Consider the following 23833-nt stretch of genomic DNA (forward strand, 5'->3'; position numbering starts at 1 on the left):
GGTTGCTATAGCGCCCCCCTTTGGCCAATTGATGTAATATTGCTTCATTGGCATCCTCCCATGACCCTCTACCACTGTGCCAAATTTCACATGGATTGACCAAGTCAGTGAGGAGAAAAACGTGGAACAGACACACAGACAGAGTTTTCGTCATTATATAGTAAGATAAAAACAGCCTTTGTAGAACTTTGATTGCAATTATTTTCTCTAAAGAAAGCTTCCTGGGTGCAATGCTGGGCTTTTGAGGCTGATACCAGTATTTGAGAGTTTAAAACAATATTCCACTTTTGTTAACGTAAACACAGAGCAAACATCTTTGATATGGACGAGATAGATATGTTTTTAAAGAGTTGTGACCGTAGGCTGTTTATTAAGATGGACGACACATCTACACTTCCCCCACTGCACAGAAATGAAGCCAAAATATCCCAAATACGGCTGCTGCCATCTTGCGCTTGTGACATCATTTGGAGCTAGAGTCTGTGCAGTCGTAGTCTCTGCTGGTATTGACTTCCTGCCCATATACCTGTCGGACCAATCACAAGCAGCACCATTGATAGCAAGCACACTGATTGGCACACAGAGGTGTCAATCATGACCTCAAATCCCTTTTTTATTTTTAAAACATCAAATCACTACGGATAACCTCCCCCCAGCTGGTTATCTGTGTGTTTGGTTTGATGGTACCTTCATATTTATCCTATAGATATGAGAATGATTAAGATCTTCTCATCAACCTCTCTGTCAGAACATCAGCAAAATGTTGAATTATTCCTTTAAGACTCTCTAAGATGCTTTGTAGAACAGTGAGTGATCAATTCAGCTGAGGTAAAAGCAATGAACTCCACACATAAAGGAGAGCGTCATTACCATGATGAAGTTATTTTGTAGCTTACTGTGACCTGCTGGGAGTTTTACAGGAGGCATTAAGATAAGATATTCACTGGCTGGATTTAGGCTGCATGTCTGGAAACTATTTGGGAAAACAGTTTCCCCAATGGTGCGTTCAAGAACATCCTGACGTCTGAGATATGAGGGCTGGCTGCCAAGGTCTAAGACTTTTTCTTTGTACCATCCTGGACATGCTCAGTTGCTGCGGAGAAAACTTAATTTGTCAGTCGAATATTTTTCTCTTGATGATAACAGTGTTTGGTTTCCTTGAAAAGTTTTGAACGAAGCTGCACATCTGAAGGACAAATACGGTTTCAGCTGCATGCTGTTCTTTCATAGCTGCTGCTTTTTTTTTTCTCTCTGAGAATTTTAGATTGAAGGGACACGCTGGTGCACATTACGGAGAGCTTAGTGTGTTTTTCGTTTCTTATTGCTCAGAGCAGCAAGTGGCAGAAGTTTAAATTACTTCAGCGTTTATCAGGAAAGTGCCTCATTCAAATGGATTTTCAACAGTTGCCTTAAATGGGACTGAGTCATCACTGGGAGCACAGCCAAGTCACAATCAGTCAATAACAGAGGATGTTGTGTGAGTGTGTGTGTGTAGTTATTTTCTGCATTGGAATATCCTTCAATAGAAAATATTCCATCCTTGACTTTAAATTGTGAAAAGCTGAGTCGGTCACCTTCATGTGACTGCTGCAGTTAGTTTTTAAATGTGTTCTGTGTGTTTCTTTTTGTGATCGACACATCGCACTCAAAGTCATGCTCTAGAATTGGGTCTGAAGTTCAGACCCCGATGTGGGCATTTGCTCGCAGAAGGATGACTTCAAAATCTTTGATTTCCACACATGATTTATTTTCTTATTATTTCTCACTGTGACTGTCTGCCTCTAAGAAAACATAATGTAGCTGTAATGATCTGTAATTGAAATGAACAGATTAATTTACTTCCATAATCTTTTATGAATGCAATTGTCGTAACAAATGGAAGAACGTAAAGACAACACACACGTTCATGTCCGTCATGTTTTATCATCCAACTGGTTCAGTCATAAGGAACTTCCAGGTAATCACAATGTTGAGCATCGGGGTTTAAATTTCCGATTATTGACTGTTCTAGCCTGGAAATCCAGACCCAAATCTAGAAAGATTTAGGGTCTGGCTATGAGTAATGCAAATGGCCCAACTTGAGGGGCGGCATCAAGCATGCATTTGAAAATATCACTGCACGCAATTGGATAACACTACGACAAATCAGAACAATACACAGGGTGACGTATCCAGAGCACTACCAGTGGAGCTAACTGGTAGATTAGACTCTTGCCGTATCTGGTCGGCAAAACAGCAAAAACGTCCTTCTTGCAAAGGAAAGACTCGAGCGCCGTCTTCTGTTCCTCTTTTAGAGAAAAGGCCAAGTCTAACTCGTTCATTGTAGCGGCCAAAGCCGTTTCAAACAACTGGTGTTCATCCGTAGCCATCTTGCAATGTTTACTGACTGATTCCGGACTTCGTCGTCGCAGCGCTGTCGTCATCTGTTTAGCTCGCCTCTGGCCCGCCTATATCAGATACACCGATGTGATTGGTGCAGCTCGGCTCCAACGGCATGAGTAATGAGCATCATTACTGATTGACAGAGTGACTCGCTGAGCAAATTCAAATTGTGCTCTCGCGAGAACTCTGGATTTCCAGGGTAGGACTGTTCTGCATTGAGACACAATCTTTCAAGAGAAACATGATGCATCTAGGTCTTGATTTTTTTTTCCTGCCTAGTCGTCATAAAATCAACACTCATGATCTAAAAAGGAGGAATCCCAATACTCTGACGATCCTCTGACTTTTTATCTAACATAGGATCTCTCTAAAACTAATGACCAAGGTCCAGCTGTAATTTGAGATTAATGATAAAATTTCATGCTACCATTCCAACATTATGATACCACTACTACTACTGTTATGTACTATCATACATAAGGCCCTATCCCAATTTTCCCCCTTGGCCCCACACCTAGTTTTAGAGTGCCCCTGACTGAGTAGTGGACCTTCAGAATGGAACGACAAGGGGTTTGAAGTCTTAACCTAGGAAATGGGACGCCACTCCTTGCGTCATCATGCCAACAATGGCGCAAACACAAATTAGTTAGCTAAAAGTGATGAGTAATGGTTGAAACAGTCTCTAAAAGTAACAGAAAAATAGTTGAAATATCATTTGTTAGCTAAAAGTAATGAGTAAACATTGAAATAGTCAGCTAAAAGTAACGGATCAAGAGTTGAAACATCTGACAGATCTGTTAACACACTGAAATACTTGTTATAACAATCAAATTACACAGTCCTTTGCATCTAAATTAAATAAAGACACTCCTGATTATTTTAACATTAATGCAGAATTATTTGCAAAGATAAACTCACATTTATGGGCTTCTTTCTCTGCACTGGCAACAGCCATGTTGCTTGTTGTCTATATTATATATATCGATATTCCTCGACCACTACTACCCCTTGATCCCAAAAAAAAGGGACACCCTTCCTTACACAGCACTCAAAACGGAGTCTCCCGCCAAGTCTCTCTTAGCAGGTTTGAAAGCTAATGTGCAAAACATTACAGACTGAAGTTATGTAATATGACTTACTGTGAACAGTGTCAACATTTAGCATGTCAACATGCTGAAACAATGACAGGATAATTCACAAAAGGATTTTGCAGCTGTTAAACCTGCACCAATAAGACAAAACAATAATTCTCAAAGCACCTGCAAAGGATGAAATGCACCCCTAACTGCACTGCCTAGCAAATAGTGTCTCAGTGCTCCTGTGCATATTTAAATTAGGTTATATGCAGACATTTGGTGCAATATCCTTTCTATGCTCATGATCCTCATTGCAAAACCAGTCCACTTCACAAAGCTCAGAGCTAATAGCCACACGCAGTTACAGTGATATTATTAGTGTCTTCAGAGAGGTGTAACTGAAGCACACTGACAGACCTGTGTGGATTTGCCCAGGAATTTTCTATGCTAATTGTCGACATCCACTGTTGTTAGACTACATGTCTGTATTTAAGCTAAAGGCATGTAAAAGTCCTAATTGTACTATCTGAGTAAAAAAACTGTATGTATAGTCTCTTAATTACACAATCAGTTGATTCCTAGTCGATAGTGTTAATTACAAAAGAGCTCCAAAACTAGAGAATCTGTGACATTGCTTTCGACTCATCATCCAGAATTCTCAGAACTGTGATGTTATAAGTGATCCAGAGACTGAATGTGTGACCGTTATGCTGCCAATTTATGCAACGATATTGATTAACACTGCAGCAGTTGAATTTGAATGCATTTTTTAGTATGTGCAGGGGATGTGTTCAAGACAGAACATGGTGCTAAATAGCTCTTCAAGATTAGCTCTATACAATGAGAAAGTGAGCCAAGCCTGGCAATGTAAAGCTGAGCCTGACAAACTGAATTTGAGATGTACTAAAGTTGCCACCATATAGACAATAAACCCTTTTGACTTGGGCAACAGCATGACATTGCCACTGGCACCACCCTTAAGGCAAACGTTGCACGTTGTGCTCCACTTGTGGTGAGATAGATTCTTTTTGCCTTTTTCCAAGAAAACTTGTTGCCACACACGAATACACGAGTACATGAACGTGTTGTACACTGCATCATAACTACATGGAAGACATCAGAAGCAGTGGGAGATGGAGTCCTAATAGCCTTAAAGGGGAACGACGCCTGTTTTCAAGACTCATACATGTTATTCCTGTGGTCTACACCAGTCCAAAAATATTAGTAACCCTGAACAACTCTCTCCCAAATCCAAAACTAGAGTGCTAAAACTTAGACTTGAGATGCCGTAAGGTGACTGGAGCTGCTCCGTACACAGTGAATAAGGGAAGATGTTAAAGGTGACACAGAGAGCACCCAGGGGAATGTTTAAAGGATATGGTTTCATATCCTGTATGAAGAGTTGAGAACACTGAAATGTAATAAAGCTCCTTTGGGTATAAAAAAGAAATCAAACATTTCGTGGGTCCACAAAACCAGGCTCCTATTTATTGTCTGTGGAGCAGCTCCAGACTTCTCTGGGATCTGGCTATGAGAGAGAGTAGCTCATGTTCACTAACATTGATTGAGCTTTCATGGACCATGCAGCTAACATATTAAAATTCTTAATTTAGGTGGTGTGTTCCTCTTTAAACAGAGTTACTGTCATTAAAAAGAAGTATGACAGTGTCATCGGCGTATATGGTGATAGGTGAGGGGCTGATACAGTCAAGTAAATGTCTAAGAATAGTTATGTTAAGAGTCAAAATCTACAAACGATATTTTTGTTTTCAGGCCTGTAATGAGCATTACAACCTCACTGGAGTGCCAGCGTTGTTAAAGATTTTCATTCTTGTTATAACTTGTGGTTCATAAGTATGCCAACTCAACATTTTTTTGCCACATTTAAATTTGCAACAAGGAAGTAACTTCTAAGAGCTCTTCTGTCCAAAACACGGTATATTTCTCTAGCTTTAACCAAACTGACTGTCCTGTTCCTTCTCCTCCCTGCAGGCGATGGCCAGGGATGAGAAGAACTATTACCAAGACACACCCAAACAGATCAAGAGGAAAATAAACGAGTATAAGCGCTGCCACCCGGAGCACTATAATGCCTTCATCAACTCACTAGCTGCTCCACAGCCGACGGTCCAGTAGAGGGATTGTCCACCAGTTTCTGGACTTAATATGATTCTCTGTATCAGGATCTCATTCTGGAAAGACTGTCAGCAGTGCAAACAGGACAGAAGTCCAGTGTGAGGACAGCAGATCCACCACCAATAATCATAATAACCAACAGTGACAGGAAGTGGAGATGTCCTGGAGCGCTGAGGGACGAGCACTACTTCTGTGTCTTGTTAAGGAACTCTCTGCTAGTTTCCTTCCTGTCAAGATTTCCTGTTTTTATTTTTCCCCATTTTGTTTGTTGTTGTTGTTGATCTCATCTGTGTGTCCTGTGTTCTGAATATCAAACGTGATTGACTGAGATGTATTTTTAATGTATCATTTAAATACCTTGAAGCTCATTTTGCAGATGTGTTTTTTTCTTTCTCCGGGATGAAAAGTATCCTGGCATACACATTGGGGAGTTCTCTGATGTTTCCAGGCTTTTTCATGTTTTCCTGATCAGCACACACAACATTTAAGATCTTCAGTTAAAGCATTGGATGTTGATGTCTTAAAGGAAACTCTGCAGCATCATGGTTTGAACTGCACCGGGGATGCATATAGTTTGTGTTGAAAACATGTTTCCAGCTGCATTAGAACACAGATGATGTCATTGATCACACGGTTAACCAATTGACTCAGTTTGCGTCAAAGATTTTGTAACAGTGAGATTAGAATAACATGGTTTAGGTCAGACTCTGAGAGTATGAAAGCCTGTTTTATTTCCAGTTTAATATGTCACTTGTAAAAATTGTGCAAACACTTTTATTTTCAACTTTTGGCTGAAACTAACTGAGGGTACATTTTGTTGCTATGAAAAAGAGCCAGCAGGAGAAAAAAACATCCCTTTCTACAGTTATTAAAACTGTTTTTCTTGAATTTAAAAGAATGCAGATACAATGTAGACTTTATTACATGCTAATTTAAGCCTTTGTGGAAGAACTTGAGGTTGTAAATGTGCTGTAACTCTTGTAAAATAGTGTTCTCAGAATGTTTTTGGTTCTAAGTAACCATAGCCAGAGTAAAAGAGTAGGGTCATAAAACAGGTTGCTGTAAAAAAGTGCTCAGTTGGGATGTTCTTGAATGATTGACATTAGATTACAGTACTCAAATACAAAACAGATCATGCTCAGTGTCTTTTGGAGGGTCTGAAAGAGTCAAAATTGTCCACTCAATCAGTGGAGACAGAAGTGCAGATAAACAGGACGACGTTGGGGAGAGAGTGAGAAATAGCTTTTGAAATCAACAAGAAACATTGTTAGCATTAGAGTCACTGAAGAAAGGATGTGGAGACAGATTGCCTCCTGGAAAATACATGAGGATTTGAAAGATCAGTCTGGTGTTATTAGGCATTTGTCTTATTTTCAAGAAATCCCACAAAAGAACCAAAACCAAAATTGTGTTTGTCTGTCTCTCAATACTTCTCTACTCTGGCTCTCAGCTCCAAGCCTGTTGATTTCCACCGAAGATGTAAATCTTTAAAATGTCTTACAAATATTCAGTTCATTTCTATGAAAAGGCTCAGCAGTTTCCTTAAGCAGCTGGTCACTGTATTTATTCAATCAAACTGTCAAACAGGAGGAAATGGTGCATTTGTTTGGGACTATTTTACTGCATTTTGTGTTCTACTGCAGTGGTATCAAACCCCTTTGGCTTATGACCCATTAAAATGAGGGAATGTCTATATTCGACACCCTCAGCACCAGTTGCATATATCTGAGTCAAGCATAATGTGAAGGTTTTATTGTTTTTGTGGCATTAGTGTCATGTAAGAGACCTAAAGTGTAAAAATGGTCAAATAATTCAGAAAAGGTAAAGCAAAGATTAAAGGAAAGTGTATAAAAAAATAATTTCTAAATATTTTTCCTGACATTCTCTCCTGTTGATTATCCTTCAACCCCTCAGATTTATTTTGCGACCCCTACTTATTGCCCATTGATGTGCTTTTAAAGGTTTAGAACCAGATTTATCTTTCAGAGTTGTGCAAAAGTTACCCTCCCAGAGCTCATATTCCCACTACTCTAACCCTGAATGTATTTATAAATGTTTTAAAATTCTCATTATTTACTTTTACAGTACTTAATATGCATTGGCTCATTTAACCCTGTTGTCCTCCATTTGCAGCTTCTATCACTGCTGTGAGCATTTGATGGAAATAAACAAGCAGCTATTAATGTGGTGGCATCACACTAGCAAACCATATTTCACTGCTTTTGGTTAGATATATTTGAACCTGCCACGTTAAGATAAAATTTAAAAATACACATGAAAGCTAAATGTCTAAAACACTTGAAAATATCACACCTACGACACCTTCTTTCTACCTTTCAACATCCACAAATCTTTTTGCCATTTAATATTAATAAATAAATATTAATATTTTTTTCTCGTGTTCCATCACACTACAACATATCCCATGATCCTCAGGCAGTGACACACTGTCAGAGCTACATGGGGCTGCAGTTTTATGAATAGTTCAGGAATATAACATCCACACTTAATTTGAGGTTTTTTTTGACAGAAAATCTCCCAGATGTTGAAACAACTCTGGCGTCTGTCAACAGACTCCAAACGTACAAATGAATTCCACATTCGCGCCAACACAAATGCCTCATCAACTGGAAAACTGGTTGCATTGATGGCTCAGGGGAGAGAAAACAGCGTGAAGCAAACAACAGAGGCGAGTTTGACAGGTAGATAGAAACATACATCACTTCTGAGGAGGGGGGGGTATCCAATTTAAATGTCAGCAATAAGGCTGGTGGAAGCAGCTTAAGTGAAAATCTCTGCATGTTTCTGTGCCCATGCACAGGAAGTGACTGTTATTTTTCAGTACATTCTGTACATTCATTTCTGTCATCTGTAGAACATGTATGGACACTGAGTCACGTAACACCCAGCTAAACGTGACTCTTGCAGTTTGTACTTGAATACCCTGTTGAGTTTGTTTCCATGGCTGCAGAGAATCAGTGTAGAATAACAAGGCAAAAACCAGGAGATATAACTGAACCTAAAATAACTCCCATAACATTTCACAGACGGAAACCTTGAAACTTTTCACAACTTTCTCTATCAGCATTTATTCTCACACCTTCAGCACCAATGTCAGAGTGAAAGTGACGTGTTTTCCTCAAGGATGTTCAATTCTAATAGAACATTTTCTTTTGGTAAAGAATCCAACTTAAATGACATTTAGCAATGAAACCTGCGCTTAGAGGCAGAGCTGGGTCCAAAACAGGGACATTTGCTATAGGCTTCCAATTAAATACAGGAGGAGATACCTGAGTAGGTATAAAAATGCTTTCATCCCTCTATCAGTGAATCTCCTAAACCCAGGACATTAGGAGGGTGTTAAATGAGGGGCAGTGCTGCATGTATTTGAATGCATTTTATGTCTGCAGTTGTCTGTGCTATGCACTTTATGTCTGTTTCTGCATTATGTATGCATTTTTATATGGCAGCCTTTATGTCCAAGACAAATCTCCCGAGGGACAAATAAAGTAATCTTGGATTTATGAAATCAAACATACAGAGACAGCCTAAGCTGCAGCATTGGACCACAGTAGATTATAGATGAAAATGAGTACGTTAGGTCAGAAAACTGACGTGATTAGACAGAGTGAAATGTGATTAATAAGAACACAAGAACAGATGACAGTTACTTTTCCAGCAGTCCACGATTTTGTCGCCATATCTTATTAATTCGTCAAGGCTTAATGGTCATGTGCTCACAGTGACAGTGCTAACATGCTGATGTTTAGCAGATATCATTTTGTCATTTCAACCATCTTAGTTTGGAGTTTTAGCAAAATAATAACAGAGCACAAAACACCAAGCAGAGTATGGTTGTAACACTTTTTAGTTCAGCACTTATAACTCGCTGAATTTTTGTGTTAAAGCTCTAAAATTTTGACTCAAAGTACCTTCATTTGTCTGCTACAAATAGCAGTGTTTCCATCTTCAACTATATTACAGTATTCATTAACTGACATGAAATACAAGGAGTTCCACTGTCACAACCTGCACCACTACCACGGTAAGTTGTAACAACAATACCCCTTACCCACCAAAATTAGCGTGTAGATGTGTGTTTTGTCAAAGTAGGAAAAAACCCTTAACATAGGCGATAGACTTCTTCCCCATTGCAAGTAAGCCAGAACTGTGTAGGGGAGAGTGGGGTGAGATGTACCAGTTTTTACTTGAGGTGACTTTATAGAGGGGGCATCGCAGTAATGTGTCCAACTAAAATATGTACATATATTTCAGGATGTGGGGCATCCCTGGGAACAACCACTTTGGATCTCAAATAAACTGTTTAAAAAATATGGCTTTTCAAAAAAAAGTGGTCTCGTGGCACAATTTGCCACCAATGCGGGGTGAGTTGTGCCTTTGGAGAAAATACGTTGGGGTAAATTGTGCCATTGATTACTGAAGTAAAACAGAACATTTTCATGTCATATATTGTAATGCTGTATCAAAGCAAGACAAATTCAATACCAAATTACTTATTAAAGCTTTTTTAATAACATCAAAGGGCAGTTTTATCAGTAGATAACATGTTGAATACATGAAAGGCTAGAAGTAGGCCTACATAATATTTAGCATTTTCAGAATAAAATTAAGTTAAACCTGAACAAAATCAACTGCAATTCTCAGAACCAGCTGCAACACAACATGCCACTTGTCAGTGCTGCAATATTCTTCAACAAGGCCTATTTAAAATGTTAAGAACAAAATGAAATTAAAAATGAAGGCTCCAGGTCATAAATGTCAACTCCTGGCCAGTAGAGTGTGTGCGTGTGTGTGTGTGTTTGTGTGTGTGTGTGTGTGCGATGGCTCCATAGCTGCAATCTTCTTCAACAAGGCCTATTTACAGACCTTCCCCTGTTGCACCTCTCTCATTACTCTGTCCAGCTCCATAAGAGGGGTTGAACCCCTGTCTGTCTTCCTTTTGTAAAGGCGTGGCATTATGGCTTTTGGTCTAAAATCAAAAATGTCACATAATTTGCCACTGGCACAACTTAACCCAGGCCTTTGGCACAAATCACCCCATACCCACCATTTTAGCAAACTTGTATCATCCAGCAGTTTAGAGCTAACATCATGCTAACAGTATAGCCTCATATTGTAGCTTACTAAAGCACTAACTCATGTATGAAATGTTTTCAAACTTATCTATAATTGTTCAGACACAACAATCAATAAACCATGATCATAAAAAAAATCACTTTTTTCGGACTTAAATCTGCTTACCTCTTGTGCCATGCGCCTCTTTTCTCCACAGGCTGAGTAAAATAGATGCCTCTTCAAAAATATGAGGTCACATGACCAATTTCTTCTATGGTTTTCTAGAAACAAGGGGTGGCACAACTCTCCCACTGGCACAAATCACCCCACTCTCCCCTACTCTACTCTGCAGTAGATGAGTGAGCCTTTCTGTTTTTTAACTGCTGTGTCACGTTCAATGTCAGGAATGCACCAGAAACAGGGTTAGTAGACAGTAGAAAGCTCATGGAGGCCAGTGAAATTGTTACGGTAGTTACTTCTTTGTGTATCTCTTACTTCAATCTCTCCGTTTAACTTGGCGCCACCATATGGAACGATGTTCGAGTGCTGCTTGGACGGAGACGGGCTATATTTTGTGGCGGCCTGTCATCACATCGTACTGGAAAAGGGGCTGAAATTAGCATGTCCACCCGACTGTCATGTTTCTATCACTGCTAATCAGAGCTGATCGAAGCTGGAGCCAATCAGTACCCATGACCACTGCAGAGTCATTGTCCCAGGAATGAATGCCGATTGTAACCTTTCCCGATCAAGGTAAAAGCCAGATGTTTGTGGGTGTTCATGGGTTTTCTGTCCAGCGGGAAAAGGGCTGAGGAGTGAAGAATTGCACAAATACAAAAAAACTGATACACACACGAATAACTAGATCCCACTAAGGTCTAGATTGCTAAGCTGTACCTGTCAGATGCTTAGTACCTCTCACAGAGTGAGTCTAAAATACAAGCCTGCTGTCATAGTCAAGTAACAAGTCAAGACATCCTCTTCCTGCACATTGAAGACTCTTTGAATGCAGTGTTAGCCCACACAGAGCATTTGTGTTCACCCTCTTTCACTGAGGTTTTGCAGTTCTTGCAGTATCTGCTCAGTGTCACATGGCAGGTAGAGTATTCTTTGGAGACAGACCTTACTGTCTTCCCTTCCTCACCTCAATCAGTTTTTTGGCTAAGAAATCCAGACACAGCTATTAAACTTTACATACAAGGTCAGGGAGAAAATGGTCATATGATACATTTATTTCATGACTCTTAGGTTTTTCTAATCCCATACCCCGATAACCGAAACCAGGTTTCTTGTTTACATGACATTTGAGAAATAAGCTTACCGATCAAAGATGACCGTAGTCCATATAAATGCACTGAATGTCTGAACCACATTTAATGGCAGTCCATCCAGTCGTTGACATATCGAACTAAAAGCGAAGGAGCTTCCTGTTTGTATGTCTGTCTTTTGATTTTCTCGACAACCTTTTCATCCAATTGACTCCACACTTGGCGGGTGTTTTGCTGCGGACACAAGGAAGTGCAGTGCCGAGTGCGAGCTCTTGATATCTACGGGACACATTAGAAGTAGTGCATTATGTACACACTGTGTAGCTGAACAGCATGTTGGGTATAGCTTGCTCTCTGCTGCTTGCTACAGTACACTCAAATGCAGATGAAGAAAGAAAGACAAGAGATATTTTACTGAAGCAAACTCAAACATTTCAAGCATGTAACTTTCGCATTGAACACTTGTTCCTGGAAATAGCCTGGTCTAACTGTTAGTAAATGACGTGTATACCGTATCACTGCTAGAGGACGCAACGATGTCATGACAGGTGTATTGCTCAGGACCCAAGGAGTGCAGTGTCGGTTGTAAAGTTATTTGGATAAGCGGTTCTCAAGAAAGCTGCAAGCTGTAACACAAGAGGCCAAACAATCGGTCCGCGCCGAATAGGAACGTTATGAGCGGGCACAGCATTAGTGTCAGTCAAAACCTAAAAAATCAACCTCATGGTGGCACTAGAGGAACACATTGAATTACTGAGTCAGCAGGACTGGGAACCATGAATGTTTGCGCCAAATATCATGGCAATGCATCCAATAGTTATTGAGATATTTTGCTTAAAACCAATCAAACCAATCATTAGGATTGACACTCTAGGGACTACAAATGTCTGACAACACGCAATAGTTGACTAATCACTTTGACAGTCTGGACAAACCTACAAGTCACATAGTAACACCAAGACACATACAGTAATCTCCCTCAGTGCATGTGTCACGAACTTTGAGCTTATTATCTTTACTATCTTCAGATTATCTGCTGCACACGCTGACAGCCAAACTATAGTTTGACCTACGTCTGCTTTGTCTGCTCTTGTCAACTATTTACAGCCTTGTTCCATTGAACAGTTCCAAATTTCTGCAGAGTTTGACCATCGTAAACACACCCTCGGCATCGTAAACACACCCTCAGCACGTTCAGGAGGGAGGGGAGGAACCTTAATCAGTACAGGTATTTGAAAAACAAGCGTAGACTGGAGGTATGTGAGGTATGATTGCACAGCGTTTCACACCAGCTATGGTTGTTTTCTTGAATATGGTGTTATAATTGGAGTTGTACTAAAACTCGATTCACTACAGTGTTCCTCAATGTCTGCAAATGTGGAGAAAGAGGTTCTATAATAGTTTGCTGATGATTATGAAATATCTCAACAACTATTGGATGGATTACCCCAAAACACATGGTCGGAACTAAATCGGAAAAGCTAAAATTGACGAAACAGCAGAGACTGACAAAGACCATCTACTGTTGAAAGCCTGACAAGCTTAGTCCGAAATGTATGGAACTCCCCTAGGGATAAGGTGAAAATGGCAGTGGTTGGTAGCAAACTTTGCAGTTAATTTATAAAAAGTTTAGAAATGAACATACTATAAGGGTCTATACAGGTTGCAGGTAACAAGAGGGGTCCGACTCCTTTTGGCTCTAATCATAGCACAACATTTGTGTTGTCACTTGGGTGACATAGAATTAAAAATTTGATTCTAAATAAGTGTTTTGATTGTCTGTCATGCCAGCAGCATCATTTAGTGCTTGGCAAATATACATAAGTTCTGTGATTACATAGTGGGGCGTTGTGCTGGGAGCAACTGAGTGGAAAAACACATATGGCTCAGAGGGAATGGAAGAAGAAAGGTAACACAAAAGTATTGTGAGAGAACACAAAATTTATTGCAAGGGAATGTCAAAAGAAACCTCGCCATAATCACTGGGGCACTGTGTGGAAATGTCGTAAGATGGCCACTATACCAACTTTGCGCTTTCCTCCACTGCCACCTGTAGAAAATTCTCAACATGTTTACTTTCTTGGTGTGGTGATATCTAGTATTTGTAGTGGGCAGGACTTCTTTCAGTCAGAAAAATGTTTTTTAGATCAGCAGTCTGAACACATACAGTACAGGCACCCTTGTTTCAGTTATGACCCTTAAAACATCATAATGTAAGAATAACGTTGTTATTGTGGCATGAACACCTTGTATCAACACACTGAGTGATATTATTTGCTCACCTCGCAGAGAAGCACGTAACCCTTTAAATGTCAGCAGCCGAAACACGGCAACAATAAATACTAACGGGTTTCACTTAACATCACGACACTATGAATCACTTTTTTCATTTCTGATTGCGTCCAACGGCTTGAAAAGATGACGAGCTTTCATTTACAAGCTGTGAGTTTTCATGCTGTCTGAGTCACGCTGCCTCGCGGTCACAGTAACCTGCAGGGCTGACAGCATGCTGCGAAAACACTGGAACTGTGCCAGAGTGACGTCTCAGTGCTTCCTGTTAGACCAGTCGTGGAACTTTGCCCTACAAAAACAAGGTCAGTACACTTATAGAGGTCTATAGATTTTCATCTGTGTTTGCACTGACATGCTCAGTCAGCAGAGAGGGCAAGACTCAATGTTTCCAGTTCTGTGCTTGTTATCAGGTCGCTTGTTAGGTAACATTTTGTGGATCCATCCATGTTGCTTTTAATGGTGTAAGACAAAAGGGCTTATTTGAGCACATATTGTGTACATAGGAGTATGTTTACTGGCATGCCTTCTGTCTACATGTTTCCAGTTGTACTCCCATGGTCTTCCATGCAAAAGAGATCTTACTATAAATGAGATTACAGAATTAAATAAAGGTGAATTATTAAAAAAATTCCATAAGTGGCTGCACATTTTAAGATATGCTATTTCATTACAGAAAAACACATTAAAAGACTTCATTGACTCATGATGGCCAGTATAAGACAAAAAAGAAAGATCAAAATCGATGCTAGAGAATTAGAGATATTTTTATTCCATGCATTCTTCTATCTTGTCAAAACCTGGTGCCTAAATTACCCATAATGCAATATGACTGTGAACACCTGGAAACACACTTTGATGTCTAAAATGAGTTCCCCTTTAGGACTACATAGCCCAATGGCATCTGCGGCTGACACGTTAATGACATCTTAAAAGAGATTAACAAAACATAAAGACATGCATAAATTCATATTAAACAGTTTCCATTTACGTAACACATAAAAACAAGAATGACGAGCATGAAGAGTCATTGGTTATAAAAACCGTGTACATACAACAATCCACTAAACTCTTGGTCACTGTGAAAACATTTCTGCAGAATTACAGTACATCAAAAAGGAATAAAACTTCACATTCATTACAAAATTGTGCGTCATAAGCAAACATTGCTGCACACATGCAGCATTAAAAGTCTGAGTCTAGCTAATTCCAGTGTAACTGTATAGGTAGCATTTAAGTTAAATACTGTACTTCACATCTGCATTTGTACATTCAAGAATGTGTTTTGCTTGATACTAGTCCTTGTCTAGGCTTCTTCTACACAGCGATCTAACTGTGGAGCACACAGGATTTGGAGTGCATTCTAACGGTCAGTAATCAAAGCAAAACAGTACTAGAGAGGTGCTTTAGGTACTAATTGACCTATGGCTAAGCCCCGCCCTCAAACGCGATGAGCCAATCACAGTGCGTATAGCCATTCCCATACACTCGGACATTCTCTGCCTGGACGTCCATTGAAATGCATTACAGAAAGTCAGTGTTGTTCGGTTTTATGAGCTTTTTCTGAGATTTGAAGTTTAAAAATGGTCAAACGGTGTGCATGGGGTACATGCAACTCTGACACAAGGTATCCTGAGAGGCTGGGCGACGAGGTGTATTTTTTACACTTTAAACCACATCTCAACCGAGAAAAGTGTCTCCTTTGGATAAAGTTGTGTGGTAACGTTAGACCACAACATCAACTCAACGTGAATAAGATTAACAATGATGTCTACATCTGTTCTAAGGTAAGTCAACATTGTGTTTGAGGCAACATATTGTCACTTTGCTGGAAAGAAATATAAAGTTATCTTTAACATCTCTAGCTAACGTTAGCTAAAGTTTGCCTAACGTTAGCTCCTAGCTGCGTTGTTCATCATGTCACCTTGTTTGCTGGGAGTTCATTAGCCTATTTTGTTCTAGTTTTGTACTTTGGTGATCGTACATCATTGTTAGCTGTTGTCCAAAGGGCTCTAGTTAGCTAACGTTAACTGCTGGAGCTTAGCTTCATTAACTTATCTGTAATGGCAGAGATAACAAAGGCTGGCAAACGTTATGCTGAATGATTCAGTAGCTATGTTTCCATCCAAAAATGATTCGAATCATTGGGAAACACGCATTAAAAGAAATACGAATCCTGTGTGTTTCCATTAAATGTACGGACTTTGGTGAAAACTACGAACTCGCTCGAGTTTTCCACAGAACCGGAAACAAAACAAGTCTCGCATTCTTCTTCTTCTACATTTTCTGGCGGTTGGCAACCAGCTTGTAAATGCATTACCGCCTTCCCGACCCAGAGTGTGGATATCACCATGGAGAGAGGTGCGCTACGTCAGACTTAATTCGAACATAACTGTCTCCATCCCCCGATTTGCGAATCAACATTTTTTCGAATCAACCAAAACCCGGCTAAAGCGAGCGTATTTTAGTTTGTGTGAATCAGGGGATTTTAATTCGAATTTTGGCGTTTCCATCATAATTTTCCGATGCGATACTTTTAGATGCGCATCTAAACAGGCTGATGGAAACATGGCTAATGTAAACCAAACTAACGGAGAGACACTCTTGGTAAAGATGGTAAAAAGTCCGTTATCCTTTTCTCATATTCTGAGCCAAAAACCTTAACCAAAATTTGATCGTCACATCTCCAAAAATCATCCTGCCTCCTGCGAAATGCTGTGTACTGTGACACCTGCCATAGCGCCGGTCACTGAAGTAGTAGGTGGAGGGGGGCGTGGCTTAGCCATAGGTCAATTGTTGAAAGGTTTCTTCCTTATGAGCATTGAGTTTGTATAACTCCTGATTCTGTCTGTACATCGTTCTGTTTATAGTGTCATCTGATAAAGAAATTCAATGTTTAGCATATTTACTGTACTTAGCTAATATGTGGGATATGTGGTAGTTGGCTGTAATTTGTGTCGGGACTTAAAACCGAACTGAAGAGGAACTGCTTGCAAATGAAGTTAAAACACTCTCTTGTGAAGAAAGTCACAAAATGGAAAGAAACTTTCTCAACGTCACGAGAATTTGGACAAGAAAAACAACACTGCATTCGAAATTTCCCAGGGTCCCTTTAAATTCCCTCACAAAATTCCCCTAGATCTCTGAGAAGCCTAATCCCTCTTCTCATTTCTCCGTGTGTACATCCTCAATCCTTTCCTCTCCTCCAATCCTTGTGTCTTAGTCACTCCCACCTGAGATAGGAGCAGAGAAGACACGAGGAGAGAGGAGTCGAGGTAACAGGTGTTTACCAAAATAAGAGATCCGTACTTTAGTGATGTCATTTTAAAGCGACATTAATTGAATATGAAGCGTGGCACAGCTGCATTATCAGCTGCGTGTCACACCTCTTTAATACGTCATGTGTGCTTAAAAGACTTTTGGTGAATATGCACCTGTGCATCCTCGCTCATACTTCCTACTCAGTGAGATGCATTTTAGAAATTAAGATATCCTTCGAGATGGTGCCGAGATTGATTTCCAGGTCACAGGCAGGAGGACGGAAGAGAAAGGAGACGAGGAGGCACAAGGTAGAGGAATGAGAAGAGCAGTAAGTGTAGGAGTCAGCGAGTATCTTCCAAACACCCCGTCGATGAATTCACCGAGCTGGTGCAGTATTATTCCCCAAAGACTCCAAACTTGGCAACCGTGAATATTACCTGCTCTGCTCTGCCGACTTCTCTGGTCACGCACTAAAGGTTTTCAGAAAACGAAATCTGTAAACGCATCTACAAACTCGACACATTTCAGTTTCTATACAGTGAAATCTACGTGCTTAAATAAACCTGTAACAGGTTGACATTCAGACGAGTCCAAAATCTGAATCATTGGCAGGAGGTGATCTTTGTGGTTCTGAGTCACAGACTCCATGAACAAACCTTCATCCTTCTGTCCCACCTTCTGTCCTCGTCCTCCTCACTTTGCACCTCCTCCTCTCCGGTGAGTAAGACGAGTGGAATGAAATTGTCTGATGAGATGAGCTTAAGTATTTCTAACACCAACTGACACGATTTGAAAAGGGGTGAGATGGAAGACGAGGAGGTACCGCAAGGCTTTGCACTCCGTCTTGGCATCTTCTCAATCTCTTCTTCAGTAATTTCTCTGCATCAGTTCCCGAAGCGTTCGCCATCTCCTCCTCCTCTGCCTCAAATAAGCCAGAGCTTAAACAAGGCGGAGGAAGAGGAGGAGGAAGATCGCTTTAAGCCATCCCTTTGTTTGCATCCCTCCTCTGCTCTCTGAGGGGGGATGAGATCAGACGAGCTGGAGAAGGAGGTCCTGGAAGGTGTCCAGGCCCCGGCAGGAGTTCCTCAGGGCTCCATCAGAACCCAGCTGGGCAGCCAAGAGGAACAGCTTCCTGTCCTCAGTCACGGAGCCCAGAGACAAGGCTTCATGTAGCTCCGACACGCTCACAGCATTGGGCTTATCCTGTGAAGAGGGGAAATCCATTAAACTCAATTTGACAAGAAATGGCTGTCTTCTTTTTTCAAGGACAACAACTAATAGTAACAGAATACACATAAATTGTTCACACTGACCTAATTTGTTATTGTGCTGTGTTCTTGTATTCTATTTATTATAATCTCGTCACCTGTCGCTGTTTACATTTAAATGTAGAGCACGTTGAGTCTCCCTGTAATGTGCTATATAAATAAAACTGCCTTGGCTTGCTTTTTGTTGAGAATTTTAAATATTGCCCATCTCCAGTACGACAGATATGAGTTTGTTAAAGAGACAGTTCACCCTTATATCAAGAATATAGTTTTCCTCCTACCTGTAGTGCTATTTATCAGTCTAGATCTCGTCCATGAGTGGTGTATTTTTGTGCTGCTCTGAGCACCACAAGCCAAGTCCCATCTATTTCCATTATATTTAAGAGAAGGTAGACATCTCTACGGCCGATATCTCCAACACTTGGCAACTCAGTCCCCCAAAAAAACTAGACCAACATTTAGTTAAACCTCTGTTCACCTAAGTTTGTGTGTAAAATGGTATACAGCTGTTTATAGAACAGTATAAAAATGCCCAAACAATTTCTACTGAAACTGTCCAACTGTATAACCACCATGTTTCCAATATGCTGCTTCTAATTTTAGCTCGTGCAATTAGCTGTTGTAGCTAACGTATTCTTTAGCTAACGTTTGCTTTAGCTTTGAGCGCTAACACAAACACAAGCTGTATGTACTGAGCCAGGTTTTGACACATTTTGGTGAAAATTAGTGTTTGGCTAAATATGGCTAAGTACAATACAGTTAACAGCACTAGCTACAAACAGAAACTGTACATGTAGCCATATTTTGGTAAAAATGTAGGCATAACCACATACTGAGTACACAAACTAGTGTTATCACTGGAATCAGTTGCAACTAGGGCTGGGCAAGATGTTGATATTATATCAATATCATGATATGAAACTAAATATCATCTTAGATAAGATGTTGGATATCGTTATATGGTAAGTGTTGTCTTTTAGTGGTTTTAACGGCTGTATTACAAGCGATGTTTCCATCCAAAAGTGATTGGAATCATTGGGAAATCCGCATTTAAAGAAATACGAATCCTGTGTGTTTCCATTAAATGTACGGACTTTGGTGAAAACTACGAACTCGCACGAGTTTTCCGCAGAACCGGAAACAAAACAAGTCTCGCATTCTTCTTCTTCTACGTTTTCTGGCGGTTGGCAACCAGCTTGTAAATGCATTACCGCCTTCCCGACCCGGAGTGTGGATATCACCATGAAGAGAGGTGCGCTACGTCAGACTTAATTCGAACATAACTGTTTCCATCCCCCGTTTTGCGAATCAACATTTTTTCAAATCAACCAAAACCCGGCTAAAGCGAGCGTATTTTAGTTTGTGTGAATCAGGGGATTTTAATTCGAATTTTGGTGTTTCCATCATAATTTTCCGATGCGATACTTCTAGATGCGCATCTAAACAGGCTGATGGAAACATGGCTACAGTAAGGTAATATAATTTTGTAAACTAACCAGATTGTTCTAGCTGTTCTGTTATCTGCCTTTACCCACTTAGTCACTATACTCCTACAGTCCTCTGTGAAAAAGCAAGTTATGACTTTGACAGCTTTTCAAGGTGAGTGTTAGATACTGTATTCCTACAACAGCGTGACCATTGATTTTATCTTTTCACTTTATCCCAATGAAAAAATCTTTACAATATCAGAACAAACTTGTTTTTGGTGGACAAGACCAGTGATTGTATTCCACTTCAAAAAAATGTTTGTTTTCTCAATAAAGAATAAAAACCATTAACATAGTACTTCACAATGTGTCACTACAAATAACCACATGCCATATTTCAAATGTTGTCTGTCTCAGTTAGGATGAAACGTGTGTATATGAAGACAGTGAATGTAACGCAATCCTCCTACACAAAACCATTCAACCCAGGCTGGAGTCTATAGATGTCCGCCTCGTTTCTTTGCTCCGCCACATCTTTTCCAACACACAGGTTCTGCTGGAAACATCCTTTGTACTGTTTAAGCTGAGCGAGTGCCGAGGCAGAGAACAAAGCTGTGTGGTGGGTGAGAGCCAGTATCACTGTCAAAAAGAGCTCCTCCTACTGAGGACATATTCCTTTTATTTCACCTGCGTCATGTGCACAGTGTGACACAGGTTTAGGCAGAAGTCTTTTGTTTTTTCTTCTTAAAGGCTCAAAAAAATGACAAAAGTTTGAAGGTACTTTGGTTTGCTTAAAGACAATCCACTACCTTTTTCACTTGTAGGAATTCAGCATCCATCTACACATAACAGGTGTGTGTGCAGTGATTTATCATTATAAGCTTAAACCAATCCTGCAAAAAATACACTTCTCCACTGTTAAGCTATATGAAATGTTTCCATATTCCCACAGTTATGGAAAACTTGGAAAAGTCTTGTTTTCCAGGCCTGTGAAAGCCATAGAATTAGGAAAGACCTTGAAAGTTTTGGAAAAGTGTGTAATGAAATTGTTATAATAATGTAACATAAGGGCAGATTTATTTTCTGTAGCAGTGCTGATGTGCGACAACATATTTACCACCATCTCCCCTTGTTCTGTCTCTCCCTCCATGTATACACCAGTACTTTTAAACTGTACTGCATTTTTTTAAACGGAGCAATGCTCGTATTACACATTGTGAATGATCATGGAAAATTTAATATGGTCCCTTAAAAGGTCATGGAAAATTATTGAAATTTTGTCCATGGAAATGTGTAAGAACCCTGAAGCATGTTCCCAATACTCAATACTGGGCAATACTCCCAGTATATTTTGGCCAAAACTACAGCCTTCATTTGGAGCGTAACATGATTAGCTGTTTACACAAACAACTGCCTGTGCTATAACAAACAGATACATGGCTGGTACATTTTGATGATGAAAATTCTGGTTGGCCAGTACAAAGCTGCAGGGGAAACAATGCAAGATTTGTCAAAAGTGGTTGAAGCCAAAACAGTGAGCACTAACTTGGTTATTGCATTTTTCTTTTTTTTAAAAAAAGAGCCAAATTTGGTCAAGAAGGGAATTTTTCTTCTTGCCTCCACACAGGCGATAGCCATGGCCGGAGGCATTATGGTTTTGGGTTGTCCATCTGTCTGTCTGTCCGTCAGTCTCATTCTTATGAACGCGGTATCTCAAGAACACCTTGTGGAAATTTCTTCAAGTTGGGAACAAAAGTCCACATGGACTCAAGGAGGAACTGATTCGATTTTGGGGAAAAAGTCAAGGTCATTGTGACCTCGTCTGTCTCATTCTTGTGAATGCCATATCTCTGAGAGAGAAATTTGGCAGAAGCATTTACTTGGACTTAACCATGAACTGATTAGATTTTGGTGTCTAAGGTCAAAGTCACTGTGACCTTGCATCCGCCCCAGTCTCGTGAATACAATATCTCAAGAAGGCTTTGAGGGAGTTTCCTCAAATGTGGAACAATAGTCGACTTGTACTAAAAAATGAACTGATTAGAATTTGATGGTTAAAGGTCAAAGGTCAAGGTTACTGTGACCTCACAACCTCACCTTTGGCCATAAGTCAAGAATTCACATTCTATTCGACAAATTTTCCCACAAATGTCTAATTAGATATGATGATAAAGTGATGACTTTCTATATCCAAAAAGCCAAAGGTTAAATTCACTGTGACATCATAATGTTCTCACTTTTCTGGCCATTGTTCAACATCATAACTCAGGAACAGAAGGGGAGGTTTTGACCGGATACTGAATTGTCAAAACAAATCTTGGGTGACCAGCTTGAAACTGCTAACTGTACAGATCATCTGTGCTGCCGGGTGAAAGATGTGTGTGAAGCATTCATGTTTTCACAGACATGGATGTAAACTGTAACTGCAACTTGACTGGTTCACAAGGGCATACAACCGCAAAGCAGTAACTCTAGTTATATATTTGGGTTACATATAACCTTTTTCAACATTATTTAAATGACTGTGTTTTAATGTGATTCGTTATCTTACCAAATTTAGCCCAGTTGATGCCTGTATATATTTTAACCTGCAAATCATCAGAGCCGTACCAACTGGGAAATACAGCAATTGCGTGGAACAGTTTGATGTATGACATCAAAGATTACCAGTGTAACCTGAAAGAAAATCTGTATTTCTGTAGCCTTTTCATATCAACAGGCGATAGGTTTAAAAGGGCATGCGTCTCTCTTTGGTATTCTGTTTGATGTTCAAAGTTTCCTTATTAGTTCTGAAGATCAAAGTAGTGAAAAAGAGGGTGTTAATTTCACACCTGTAGTGCTTTAAACGGCCTCTTGCTTTGGATGTTTTGACCACAATATACTTCATGAGCCAACTGGACTGCAGCTTAATGATGAGTGCAAAGAGTTTTATCTCAGATTCCTTTTTTGCCACTATTGCGAGCAGCGCTCAGAACTGAGTGGATGAAAGCTGCGGCGCTCTGACAGTAGATGTGACAAATATTCCTGCTTCCCTCGAAGGGTCATGTATAATTCCACAAGTGCCTCGCAGGGTGAAGAAATATGAGCTCAGGAGGAAATGTAGAAATGTTTATTTCAGGAGTCTGATGGATCATCACTGTTTTATAAATGAAGACAGAATGTGTACCTGTTTGCTCCAACACATCCGTCCCTTTTTTTGTGCACTTCTACATGATTTTTTTTTGACCCCATCTGACATTATGTTTTTGTACTTTGACTTTTGTAGCATTTTTGACTGCAGGATTTTTACTGGTCCACCAGAGTGTGATGGCTTACTGTTTATTGTTCTGTTTTCATCAATATTGTGCTCCAATTATTTCCATACATACCAGTATTTTTGTTGGTTTTATAACCTTAACCAGACATTTCTCTATGTATACTGTTAACTTTTGCTACAAATGCTGACCATTTTAGATTTTTGGATGTATTTTTTTACTGTTCTTGGCAGCCATTGGTTTCTATATATTCCATATGGTATAAATATCAACTGGCAAACTTTGAAAACTTGGTTTGGTTAAAGGGCCAGTGTGTAATATTTGGCATGGTTTATTGTCAATCTGAATCTGAATCTGAATATTCTACCCATTAATATGTTTATATAAGTGTATAAT

The 23833-nt window shown here is 39.9% G+C and overlaps 2 protein-coding genes across 2 annotated transcripts in view; one reads left to right on the plus strand and one right to left on the minus strand.

Annotated features, from left to right (window-relative positions):
• Positions 1-5962, plus strand: part of nop16 (NOP16 nucleolar protein homolog (yeast)) — a 14259-nt gene extending 8297 nt beyond the window's left edge. Inside the window, exon 5 of the mRNA XM_050040565.1 lies at positions 5451-5962. Within this exon, the coding sequence (XP_049896522.1) occupies positions 5451-5594 (144 nt within the window). The 3' untranslated portion in view covers positions 5595-5962. The remainder of the gene's footprint in view (positions 1-5450) is intronic.
• A 12555-nt stretch (positions 5963-18517) lies between these two features.
• LOC126388079 (rho GTPase-activating protein 7-like) overlaps positions 18518-23833 on the minus strand; it is a 164511-nt gene continuing 159195 nt past the window's right edge. The window contains exon 15 of the mRNA XM_050040970.1: positions 18518-18691. Within this exon, the coding sequence (XP_049896927.1) occupies positions 18518-18691 (174 nt within the window). The remainder of the gene's footprint in view (positions 18692-23833) is intronic.

The sequence above is a fragment of the Epinephelus moara genome, chromosome 3 (assembly GCF_006386435.1).
Source record: "Epinephelus moara isolate mb chromosome 3, YSFRI_EMoa_1.0, whole genome shotgun sequence".
Taxonomy (NCBI): domain Eukaryota; kingdom Metazoa; phylum Chordata; class Actinopteri; order Perciformes; family Serranidae; genus Epinephelus; species Epinephelus moara.